The sequence below is a fragment of the Sprattus sprattus genome (genome assembly GCF_963457725.1).
Source record: "Sprattus sprattus genome assembly, chromosome: 1".
Taxonomy (NCBI): domain Eukaryota; kingdom Metazoa; phylum Chordata; class Actinopteri; order Clupeiformes; family Clupeidae; genus Sprattus; species Sprattus sprattus.
The window spans coordinates 55,177,977-55,191,346 of record NC_137920.1 but is presented as its reverse complement, the minus strand read 5'-3'; the positions used below and the strand labels follow the sequence as shown (position 1 = coordinate 55,191,346).

The 13,370-nt window shown below is 41.6% G+C and overlaps 1 protein-coding gene across 1 annotated transcript; it reads left to right on the top strand.

Annotated features, from left to right (window-relative positions):
- Positions 1 to 8,691: 8,691 nt before the first annotated feature.
- On the top strand, positions 8,692 to 12,803 carry LOC308362361 (organic solute transporter subunit alpha-like; the record flags this gene model as incomplete). Its single annotated transcript, XM_080834975.1, has 8 exons — positions 8,692 to 8,764; positions 9,810 to 9,961; positions 10,263 to 10,336; positions 10,490 to 10,648; positions 11,125 to 11,236; positions 11,357 to 11,503; positions 11,886 to 11,991; positions 12,637 to 12,803. The coding sequence occupies 8 exons, from the start codon at positions 8,692 to 8,694 to the stop codon at positions 12,801 to 12,803; spliced, it is 990 nt and encodes a 329-aa protein (XP_080691101.1).
- Positions 12,804 to 13,370: the final 567 nt, after the last annotated feature.

The window sequence follows — 13,370 nt, the reverse complement described above, 5'->3', positions numbered from 1 at the left end:
TTCTTTATCATTTCTGTAGAAGGCTCCTTCCAGAGTTTTACGGGCTGGACCACTCACATATTTCTTTAAATAAAAGAGTTTGTCAGCGGAAGAGAAATTCTTTTTGTCAATGAGTGACATAAATTATGCTTTCCACTCTATAAACTGGATAGGATCGCCAGTGAACACTAAAGGTTCTTGTATTGGGAGTCCGCTTAAAGCAATACTATCTTGAAGGGCTTGCACGAGAGAGGTTGTATCTCCGTCTGATGTGCTTTCGATGCTGGGTTTCCGTCGAGCTGCGAATTGTTGTATTTTGGGTTTGAATTCATCAGTGTGGTTGAAGGGAAGTTCGTTTATTTCTCTTTCCGTTTCTTGAGTGTAGACCTTTAATTTAGCTTGAGCTGCCTTTAAGTCCTTTTCTGCATGCAGTCTTTCTAGTTCTCCCTTTTGAGACTCAAGGGCCATTTTGTGTTGTTCTTCTAACTGTTGTATTTTATTTTTGTATTCTCTTTCTTTTAACAGCACTTTATATGCTGCTTCTTTAGCCGCAACCTCTGCTGCTACATCGACACTTTTAGTTGCTAAGAAGGACACAGAAGAGTGTTGACTGTGTTCGTGGCTCACTTTGGAGACAATGGATCCGAAGATGGAAGGTGCATATTCATAATCGAGTAGCGCGCAGAGGTGGATTCTCTCCCTTTCAGCATCAAATTCATCAATGCCTGCTATCCTCTCATAAGCAATCTTGATTATGTCTGTGGTCACAGCCTCGCATGCGTCTACACGTCGCCTTATGTCTGATGAAGGTGTGACAAGTTGTCTTACTTCATTGTACAGCTTTATCACGTTGTTCTTTATGTCCTCTAGTGTATCAACAAGAATGGCTAACTGAGTTGATGTGATGTTTGATTTGAGTTGTTCACGTGTGTTACGGATTTCAGATTTCCAATTATGATATGCAGGATGAAATTTGCTTTCCTTCTTCTTTGCCTCTTCCTTTTGATAAGCAAGCATTTTTCAGTTGGAATACGATGGCGTTGAGAGTGTCGTACGCTTTGGTTATCTTTCTCAGTATCTGGTAGCTTCTCTAAAAGGCTATTTAGTGCCCGCTCTTTATTTTGAATTTCTCTCTCTATTTCTTGTCTTTTTCCTGCATCCGTTTCACTCTCTAAGGGGACATTTAAATCATTGATTTCTGTTAGGAGATTTTCAGCTTGCACTTTTTCTAATCCATTTGGCACTAAATACTCATCATCTGACAGGAGGGACATTTTGACTCATTTAACATAACAATCAAAACAGTTGGATATTCAGTATTTAGTTAGGCTTACTTCAGTAATATCAAAAAATTAAACAGTGTCTCAAAGTTAAACGCATAGGATCAGTCAGTCTCTTCTCTGTCTCCTTTAGCTGAGCGCCAAACGGTTTCGTCTTTGTTCAGTTCAGCGCCAAAACAGTTTATCTTTGAGTAGCTAGCTGAGCGACAAAACTGTCTTTTCAGTGGCCGTTTAGCTTAGCAGTTTGGGTATACAGTGGGGAAAATAAGTATTTGAACCCCTACCGATTTCGCAAGTTTGGCCACTTGCAAAGAAATGTGTGATCTAGAATTGTATTGGTAGGTGTATTTTAACAGAAAACAGAATATCAACAAAAAAAATCAGAAAACTGCATTTTATAACTTTTATGACTTTATTTGCATTTGATGCAAAAAATAAGTATTTGAACCCCCAAGCAAACAGCAAGGATTATGGCTCACAATGACCAGTTATGTGCCCAAGAAGCACACAGATTAGTCCTCATTAGGTCTAACAAGGTACACCTGATCTCAACTGGTGAGGTTTATAAAAGAAACCTGTCCAAAGAATCATACTTCACACCTTAAACCTCACTACCATGGGCAATACCAAAGAGTTGTCTAAGGACGTCAGAGATAAGATTGTAGACCTGCACAAGGCTGGAATAGGCTACAAAACCATTGGCAAGCAGCTTGGTGAGAAGCAGACAACTATTGGTGCGATTATTTGTAAATGGAAGCAACACCAAACAAATGTTAATCGTTCTAGGTCTGGGGCTCCATGCAAGATATCCCCTCGTGCGGTATCAGTGATCATTCGAAAGGTGCAGAATTACCCCAGAACTACACAGGGGGAGCTTGTGAATGATCTCAAGGCAGCTGGGAACACAGTCACCAAGAAAACCATTGGCAACACACCACACCGTCATTTTTTGAAGTACTCGCAAGGTCCCCCTGCTCAAGGAAGCGCATGTACAGGGCCATCTGAAGTTTGCCATTGCACACTTGAATGATTCTAAGGAGGATTGGGAGACAGAATGTGGTCAGATGATACCAAAATCAAGCTCTTTGGCATCAACTCGGCTTGCCGTGTTTGACAGGGGGGGAATGCTGAATATGACCCCAAGAGTACATCATACCCACCATCAAGCATGGAGGTGGAAACATTATGCTTTGGGGCTGTTTCTCTGCCAAGGGTACAGGACGACTCCATCGCATCAAGGGGACTATGGATGGGGCCATGTAACGTGGAATATTGGGCTTGAACCTCATTCCCTCATTCCCTCCCATTGAAAACGCAACCTTAAAGATTTGGAGAGGATCTGCAAAGAGGAGTGGACCAAAATCCCTCCTGAGATGTGTGTAAACCTGGTGACCAACTACAAGAAACGTCTGACGTCTGTGCTTGCCAACAAGGGTTATTCCACCAAGTACTAAGTCATTTTTGTCAGTCAGTTTTGCTAGGGGTTCAAATACTTATTTTTTGCATCAAATGCAAATAAAGTCATAAATGTTATAAAATGCATTTTTCTGGATTTTTTCGTTGATATTCTGTTTCTCACTGTTAATATACACCTACCATTACAATTATAGATCACACATTTCTTTGCAAGTGGCCAAACTTGTGAAATCGCCAGGGGTTCAAATACTTATTTTCCCCACTGTATGTAGCATCCACTCCTACCTGTTAGCCTTGGTATGCTTTGTTCGTTCCAACCTGTAGGTGCTAGCCGTATTTTGACCATCCACCGAGTCCCTCTACATTCTGCCCGTGTGCCGTAGTGCTCCCCGTTGACTGTAGAACCCTTAGCGTCAGCAGGGCCGGATTAAGAAATTTTGAGGCCTGGGGCTAATTACCAGGATGAGGCCCCTATATCGCCCCGGCGCACATCATGACACGCACACAATCAGTGCTTTAAAGTCCACAGAACCACTCTATAAATATGATCAGTTTAAAGCCAAGGATAAAATGTATGTGTGTAGTGGACTACACTGTAGACAATAATAAACCAATAATGTAAATGTATACATATTTCCATTCATTCAAAAGCAGAAACAAGGCTAAATAGCCAGGGAATGAAATACTTATTGATTAAGCATATGCCTATTCAGTGAAGCAACAGCTCGGCTCCGCGCCCACGTTTCTATGCGAGAGCAAGGACATGTGGTCAGGGGAGGCAGAGCCTCACCTGTCATCATTAAAGTAAAAAAACAAATAACGATCAAAGGAAATACATATTTTCTACTGGTCTGTGATATAAATGTATTTTCTGCATGATTCCAATCATTTCGAGCAGTTTTATAATCAAAATCGCTGAATGTGCGCATGTCCTGTTCAACAGACAGAAGACAGCAAGACGATGAGGCAACGACGAGCTCTGCCTCATCTTAGATTGCGCAATACCTCACAAACTGGATTGAGCGTAGAACCTATTTAGTCCTGCTGATCTGCCAAAAAACCTCAGTGAAAACCTTTACAGTTATATTTGACCATGACTGCGAAAATGGAAGATTCTATAGCTAAGCTAAAACATTTCACTTAGCTATGTCTAACTGGCTTGCAAATAATTTGTCTACAATTTTCAATGAATTAGCTTAATCTGCAGCTATATGCGTGAGGATAAGAACTCATACATCTTCAATTGCTGAAAGAATTTACGTTTTATTAGGCCTAATTAGATGGAACCGGGAAGCCTGGCTTGTTACCTGCATCATCGTATTTGAAAGCACGCTATTAAAAGTGTTTATCCCTGTCTTAATGCGATGTGGTGCGAACCAAAGCAAAGTTTAGAAATGTGAATTTATCTTTTTCAGTCTTACTTTGCACTTCAGGCCTTTTGCGATTAGAGGGTCACGGTCCACGGAACAGTTTTTTGGCCCCACTCTCGTGCTTTCTTTGACCAGACATTTTCGCGCATTCTAATTTTTTTCACTCTGAATGTTTCTAATGTTATGCGCGGTGCCGTTGACTCAATCGACATCGGGCAACCTGAGGCCCCCTGGTGGCGAGGCCCGGGGCTGCAGCCCCTAAAACCCATTGTCTTAATCCGGCCCTGAGCGCCAGGTCGAGAAGTCTCTCGCATCCGTCTGGTCCTTGCAGGGAATTGAGCTCTGTTCTTTGACGACGTGAAGACCGCAGGGTGATTTAGAACCGTAGGATCTCCGTTTTCCTCACTCGAACGTCTTTGCAGCGGCAGGGGGCTCGATGAAGCGTAAACTTACTGTAGCTATCTATACCAAATGATGGCTCGATGACTGATGTTATAAGAAACATTTGCTATTATTAAACTGTATGATACACCTTACTTATAGCACCGTAAGAGTTTGACATCTCTTTAGGTAGAGTAGCAAGCTTGAACTTTCAATAATCAACTAACTTCCAGTGACCTTCCAGCGGGCAACCCTTTCATCTCAAAACACCCAGGTCACAGGTCACATATACAAAATAAAAGTCTTTAGATTAACAAAATACAATTCTTAGAACCACATTTGACATAGAAAAATATTAAATTCCACACTGAATAAAGAGGGTCATCTACACAGTAAGCTGATGGGTCAAAAAGCTTGGGGTAAAACACCCTGTTCTAAGGAATCATTATAATGTGCCAGCAACGGGGCAGCTGTTAGGGTTTCGGGCTGGAAACCGGGTGGACGGTTCGATTCCCGACCAGTAGGAAAAATGTGGGCGGGGGGAGTGGTAGACCACTGCTCTCCCTTGCCCACATCCACGGCTGAAGTGCCCTTGAGCAAGGCACCTAACCCCAATCACTGCTCCCCGGGCGCCACCAAAGGCAGCTCACTGCTCCGGATTAGTGTGCTTCACTGTGTGTATCACTACCCTGGATGGGTAAAATGCAGAGATAGAATTCAGAGTGTGTGTGTGTCACTTTCTCTGCCATTAACATAGTCACTAGTCACTAGGGCTCATTTAAAAGTTTGCATGTTCTCCCCATGTTCACAAGGGGTTTCCTCCCTCTAGGAACTCCAAAAGAAAAACATGCAAAAAGAACAGAACACTGACCGAGATGGACGGTTCACTTGGTCCCTGGGCGCTGAGAAGCTGCCCACTGCTCCCAGAGGGACCTGGAGGAAGGACGATCCGGAATGGGTTAAAAGCAGAGAGTGAATTCACAGCGACCTCAGGCCTGCTGCGCGTGTGTGTGTGTGTGTGTGTCCAGTGTCGCTTGATTAACACGTGTGTGTTTGCAGTGAATCGCTTGTGCAATAAAACATTGTCAGAAAGTCAGCCTTGTTTGTTTGTTTGTTTGTTTTTGTAAAACACCCTGCTCTTAGGAATCATTGTAAATGTCCAACAGCAAAGGGGTAAAACACCCTGTTCTAAGGAATCATTATAAACGTCCAACAGCAAAGGGGTAAGCTGCAGAGAAAACTTCTTATAAAACTCCACCAGGTAACCATTCTACCAATAGACCATCTGATATGCCTTTAAATGTCATTGTCCAATCAGTTAACAGCCAGGCAGTCAAGACCACAGACATAAGAATACATGTTATTCTATGTCTATGGTCAAGGCAAAAGTCGTGCTTCAAATGGCCCCGCCAATTTTACCCCAGAACTCTCCAATTGACTCCTATGTTAAATCCATTTTTTCACAAAACAGCGCTCTCAATGCATTCTCTATGGCTTCGGGGAGGGCTTGCCCCTCCATGTCGTGTCATAAGTAATGGGCGTAAAAGCCTATGGTAAAAGCCAATAAGGACGTCACACAGCTTCGACAGAGGCATGTGACAATGGCACCTGTTCAGTACAACAACTCCATCCGCTTTTGAAAGAAACTTGTTTTTAGTCAGCGTACTAATGAAGATAAATCGACCAAAAAAACAAGACCAAATGTATCCATTCAACAGGTTTCTACAAAGGGAGGGAAAATGGAACGAAAGAAAATTGCGGTCGTGAAGTGCCTAACGTAGTCTGTATTTCTATATACCACTGTCACTTTTCATAGGTTTCACAGTGTGAACTAACTATGAATTATTTTTTATGTGATGAAGCCAATACTTTCAAGATCAGCCAATAAATATGGTTTTTATGTCTGTTCCCCCTTCTTTATGTTGTTAGTGGACATATCATGTGTCCTGTTTAGCTATGTTACATCATACAACATTTGAGACATGTGGATAATGTAAAAGTGGGATCATGTAACTTTCTTCCATAGCGTTCCACCTGTAACTTGCTACTCTAGCTATGTAGAAAGTGGGGAAATATTACTGTTGGTTGCTGCCAAAAGTGGACAAAATGGTATTGCTGTATGATTAAATCGGCTTACTAAATGTACCTACTGAATGTGTCGCCTTTATCATTATCAAAAAAATGGCCCCCCCCTGAGCCGCCACCGGGCACACTGATGTTATGGGAGGAATCGTATATATATTTGTGATATAAAATGAGAGGCACACTGATGTCTCAGCTGTGAGGCTAGAAGACGGCTTGTCCTGTCCCCGTGTTCATAATAAGTCGCTCTTGTACGCTATTGTAGGTGTTCAGCTGTACTTGTTGACAACAGGTCAAATTTAGTTTGCAACTATAGCCATTGGCTGTCAGATCAGGGTTCAGTGAGGAGGCCGGTTGTCTATCCACATCCAAGATGGTGTTCATGAGTTACAGAAGTCCTCATTACCCTTTTTTTAATGAAAGCAAGCATATACTTGCATACTGGACCTACATTTAATTGATCGACTTATATATTTTTTTCAGTGGTCATATTCCAAAAGGAAGGGAAGACTAAAACCTACTTAATCTCATGACTACTCTATGAAGTGGAGACAACGTCAACAAGGCTCATTAGTATACCACTTAATTAGTTTGTTGTTCAGATCCCATTAGGTTTAACACTTTGTAAACACAAGATTATTATTTCAGTAAATAGTGAATTCCCCGGCATCACTCCTGTAGCGCTCCAAAGTTTGTGTGTACTTGTATTTACTTGTGGAAAAAGTGGCAAGCCAAACATGACCAAGGCAAGTGGCTGACGTGTGGGAAAACACATCCAGGCAAGGACACATCTGTTGTTTTGAAGCCTTGGCATGGGAAAAGGAAAATAATAACCCCTGTCCAAGACTGTCTCAATGCTGTGCGCTCAGAAGGTACGCACCTGGAACCGTTGAAGTGAGGAGAGAGAGGGAGATCAAAGTCAAAGTCAGTTTTATTTGGCACACACGACACACAGCAACACACACATGCATTTTAGGGTGGCAACCCAGGACACATACACACACACACACACACACACACACGTATGCCGAAGAGGTTTGACCCTGCATTTTCTCATCCTGGACAGTCCTTCCTCCAGGGCAGACAGGAGCCTTTATGGCGCCTGGGGACCAAGTCAAGTGATCCGTCCGTCTTGGCAGGGACGGACATGAGAGTGTTCTGTTCTTCTGCATGTTTTTCTTTTGGGGTTCTTAATGGAGGAAACTCCTTTTGAAAACAGGGAGAACATGCAAACTCCACACAGAAAGGCCCGGGAGATAGCCAACCTGAGCACTAGATAAAGAGAGATTGACATTTCCACAAGGTGCTAGAAAGAGAGAGAGTCGTGTGTGTGTGTGTGTGTGTGTGTGTGTGTGTGTGTGTGTGTGTGTGTGTGTGTGTGTGTGTGTGTGTGTGTGTGTGTGTGTGTGTGAGAGTAAGTGAGCGAGTGAGAGAGAGAGAAAGAGAGAAAGACTGAAAGATTGACATGTCTACAAGGTGCTTGCTCTCTGCCTCTTCTTTTATGTTCTTGCCTTTTAACCCCTATAAACACAACAACTGGGTGGTTACATTTCTGGTATGGACATTATCTGCCAACAGTGGCTATTTGTCAGATGAACTGTTTTGTTAAGTACAACTCTAAAACACACACAGACACACACAATCATTTAATAGTTTTAGTTTTACGTATTTATTCAGCTGTCAGTCAATAACAAAACCTCAAATCTGATCCAAGCTCACGTTAAGGGCAGACGACTTCTCTTGCACCTTGCAAAGTTCACTTCCACCTATGAGTAATCGGTTTTAAATATTAACTAGAGCGTTGAAACAACAACCCCATGAAAGAACTTGCGTATAGAAGCCTATTTACACCCTCATTTTTCAAACTGAGGCATGCGTAGGTCGAGTAATAACTACATGGCCATCTGTTCACCGGAAGGATCGAACATTTGCGTAATCAAGGTCTAGCATGAAAGGATGCAGGAGGTGGTCAAAGCGAATAGGTATAGTTCATCTGTAGAAAGCACCTCAGTCAAGCAGTGCGTTTACGGGAAGGTCACTGGTGTAGCTCACGTTTCAAGCGGCTTGCCCTAATTAGAACCAGAATTAAGTTAACGTTAAGGATTGATTTTAACTATCAGAGTTTTGTTTACCGTTTCTTCCGAATTATCCTTGACTATAGCCTACGTCTATTTTGTTGAAAAATGGAAGACCTGAACAGCACCATAGATCCCACTTGCTTACAGGATCCACCGCTGGCTATAGATGTCATAAACCGTGAGTAACCCATATTCATTATCTGTCAGCTTGCTAATGACCTGCTCATTGATACGTTGAGTGCAATAAAATTACCTACAAACCCGGGATATTTAAAATCGCATGGCGTAGTCTAGACGCCGCCGGGGGTTCTATGTAACACAAAATGCAAGTTGTCTTGTGAATGAATCTATCAAGCACAGGTCACTCTTCAGAGGCCAAACTTTTTCTGTAAAATAATAATCGTTCTCACTATGTTATTTAAACCCGGTAACCTTTCTGTGTTTCTCGTTATTTTACACTCAATTCAAGAATAGGCCTATATCTATTTTTTTGTTGTTGTAATATATTGGAAAGGAGTTGACCAGAAACAGTTTATTTCAGCACTAACTAAACGTTTCATTACAAAACGACATAAGACATTTTATGTTTCTGAAACAAGGGGCAGCTACAACATTGGTATTTGGCAGAACTTAATTGACCAATGCAAATCACATAGTGTATAACAAAAGATTAAAAACAAGAATTTTAAGGTTTCACACATTTCAAACGCCCTGGTAGAAGCATATGTAAGTCACCTGGATACAAAATGAATACATACAATTCATAAGGATCCCAACCGACAAGGATAGAACTGTTTGAGTGTATTTATATGTATATACTGTAAATGTACACAGTTTTCCTCCTGTATTTTAAAAAGTGGAGATCACGTTGGGATTAACAGATGGGACCGTTTATAAAAACAATCTTCCATATGGCCCATTTGACATGAAAGCCTAATTGGTTGGACTGCATGCCTCTGCTCTCTGCTGGACATGAAAAGCTTGGAACAGAGCTCACAAATACATCTTTGTACCCCTTTGATTGGCTTTGCTTGCTGCTTTTATACAGCTGTTTGAATCATATTGGCTTTTTTTATCCTGTCTGTGACTTTCCTGAAGGTTAAACTAACGGAAAGGATTTGGTCAGTCATCTACTCCTTCATAGTGATACTGGTAGTGCCTTACTCAGCTCTCTCATAATCATCATCATCATCATTCTCCTCCTCATCTCTCTCCCTCTGTAGAGTTAGATATGTTTGGAATTGCCCTGTATTCCATTCTGACCTTCATGGCCAGTATGTCCCTGGTGCTGTACCTGGAGGAGTGTATTTATGTGTACAAGAAGGTGCCTGCGCCCAAGAAGATGACTATCATCTGGGTGAATGGAGCAGCACCGGTAAGCACGGGAGTGCATCGTTTACGTCCCAAATCAAACCTCAGTATCAGTCAGTTGCATCTCCTTAAGACCATTTGAATTGCTGTTTTCTAATTTAGTGAGAGTATTTGAAATGAAAATAAATGAAATATTGTGCCAAATACTGACTGAAAAGTAGATATGTATTCTAGCAAATGGCAGGGATTCTAAAGCAATACATGCCATGATATACCCTCCAATGACACATCGATGCACATTTATGTGAAAGCGTTAATGGCTGTGAATTTGAAGGTGTGTGAAATACTCACTGTATGCCCTTCAGGTCATTGCCATAATGTCCTGCCTTGGAATGTGGATTCCAAAGTCTACCATGTTTACAGACATGACATCAAATTCGTAAGTAACAGAGAGCTTACCCATGCTTACCCACAGTTCACACTTTAGGGATGTCTAAACACACATACTGAACAATAAAAAATCCAACATAAAAATGTGTGTGTGTGTGTTGAGAGAGCACGAGATGTCATTTATCTTTGTTTGTCTCTTTAGTTATTTTGCAATAGTAGTGTACAAGTTCCTCAAACTGATCTTGGAGGAAATGGGTGGTGAAGAGGCTTTCCTGAAGCATTCTGCGAATAAGCCTCTGAGAATATCTACGGGGCCCTGCTGCTGCTGTTGTCCCTGCCTGCCTCGAGTACCAGTCACACGGTACTGCCAGACCACACGCATTCACTGTACGTCACAGTGCATAATGTTAATTACCCTGTTGGTAGCAATGGGTGTCTAGGAAAGATGGAAGAGTATGAATAATTATAATGAGATCCTCAAAACTGATACAAAGTCAGTCCTGCCAGTGTTAGCGAATGGTTGTGTGTTACGGAGCAATACTGTAGAACGAACGGAATTAACCGCTTTTACATTTGTTAATTTCACAGTTCACTTACAGTCACTATGTACTCCTCTGATGTTCCTGTGTGCTGAGTGTTATGTCAAATAAAGATAGTGTAAATGTTTTCACAGACGTTATGTCTAACAATCTTACTTATTAACTGGAGCTAGTCTATCTATCTAGTTCCTGATCTGTCAGCCAGTTGGAATGCAAGCTGTGGTGAAATACGGACTACAGTAGCCAATGCTGTGTATATTTCAGCTCTGGAGTATTTGTTTGTTATGCTTTTTTTCAGGCGAGTAATTTTCCTGTTGAAGCTGGGATCCCTTCAGTATGCCATCCTAAAGACCGCCCTCTCCATATTCTCTATTGTGCTCTGGACTAACGGGAACTTTGACCTCTCTGATGTGAGCATACCATCAAAAAAACAGATCCAAAATGGTCTCCATTTCTGATTCCAATTCTCCTTCCTGCTGTCAATGTGTCCATTCCTGATGTTTTTTTTCTCTCTGTTGTTCTATATTCAGCTTGAGGTCACAGGAGCAGCGATCTGGATAAATCCTTTCATTGGGGTCCTTACCATAACAGCCCTTTGGCCTGTCTCCATTATGTTCATGCATAATCGAATCACTCTGCGAAGCCTCAAGATCATCCCCAAGTACGCCATGTACCAGGTTTGTTTTGTTTGTTGTTTGTTTGTTTGTTTGTTTGTTTGTTAGGTTGTCGTTTTCTGCACAACTAGCTCAAAGCCTTCACAACCAGTGGGTGCAATCAGACTGCTGTTCATAAATCCAAATAAGTCCTCAGATTCATCTGTATGAAACGTGTAATTGCTCATTTACATACAAAATATTTTCAGATTACTGAGCACAGGTACAGAATATAAACACCTGTATTTTCTATATCTTTCTATCTGTATGGCATGCATAACTATAACACTATAGCATTGTGGATCACCATCTCATACTTGACTTTACAGTCAAGTTAATAGTGTCATGATATCAAGAGAAATGAAAAGTACAGTGCTGTTGCTAACTCCTGTGCTTGATTGCTCAGCTGGTGTTGGTGTTGAGCCAGCTACAGGCGTCGATCATCAGCATCTTGTCTCTGGACGGGACCATCGCTTGCTCTCCCCCCTTTTCGTCCATTGCCCGTGGCTCCAGTAAGTATGTCACACCAGACGTGACACAGATGTGCACTTTCGATGAATGTTGAAGTGATAACATTAACATGTTGCTTACTGACAGCAAGCTCATTTGTGCATATGGAAGTAACATAGATGCTAGAGATAGAAAGATAGATAGATAGATAGATAGTGTAGCGAAGGGAGAGTGTGGGGGTCTACAGGGTGCCTGGACGGGACCATCGCTTGCTCTCCCCCCTTTTCGTCCATTGCCTGTGGCTCCAGTAAGTATGTCACACCAGACGTGACATAGATGTGCACTTTCGATGAATGTTGAAGTGATAACATTAACATGTTACTTACTGACAGCAAGCTCATTTGTGCATATGGAAGTAACATAGACGCTAGAGATAGATAGAAAGATAGATAGATAAATAGATAGATAGATAGATAGATAGATAGATAGATAGATAGATAGTGTAGCGAAGGGAGAGTGTGGGGGTCTACAGGGTGCCAAACATGCACTCGGACCGCAACACCAAAAAGCCCGGCTCAATGGCATGGCAACCAGAGAGCATATTCATCTATAGGGATGATCACATCGTCACAGATAGATAGATAGATAGATAGATAGATAGATAGTGTGTATTATATGGATTCTAACGATGTCCTGCCTTGTCCTAGTGCTGAGCCAGCAGTTGATGATTGTGGAGATGTTCATTGTTACCTTGGTGACCCGGTTGTTCTACCGTCGTACCTATGCGCCTCTCGTCCTGGACCTGCATGAAAGTGACAACACCCAGAATGATAAAATGATCCTGAGTTCTGCAATAGCAGAGAATGAAGCATAAGCGTAAGAATGACAGAGAGAAAGAGAGAGAGAGACTTGTGTGGATGTGTGGCCAAAAGGGTTTGAATGTGATTGAATTCATAAATACCTAGATCTGTTAATGTAAAAAAATGTTTTATTAAAATACGAAATCTGACTGATAATATTATTTGTGTATTCCAACTCTATTTAATAGTAACATGTTTTAAAGCCATGGCTTCATTGGTAATACTGTGCATGGCCAATTATATATAATCACACATTTTTGTAAGTGCATGAAAGACCCATCCTCTTTGTAGCTGTTGAATGGTTATACGATGTCAAGTGTGCACAAATAGAATGAATCTTTGTTTTTCAATCCCCTATTGTGACTTTGACAGATTCTCCATGAACTATTTTAAATGCAGGAAGCCAACTTTGTTATTACACACTGCTTTTAACTTAAAGTGTAACTGATGGCTACAAGCCACTGTTTTTAACTTAAAGTGTAACTGATGGCTACAAGCCACTGTTTTGTCACTGTCAACTGATTTTTGTTGTGTGAGACTGACGTTTTACAGAAATAAGTATGATGAAATATGTACTCAGT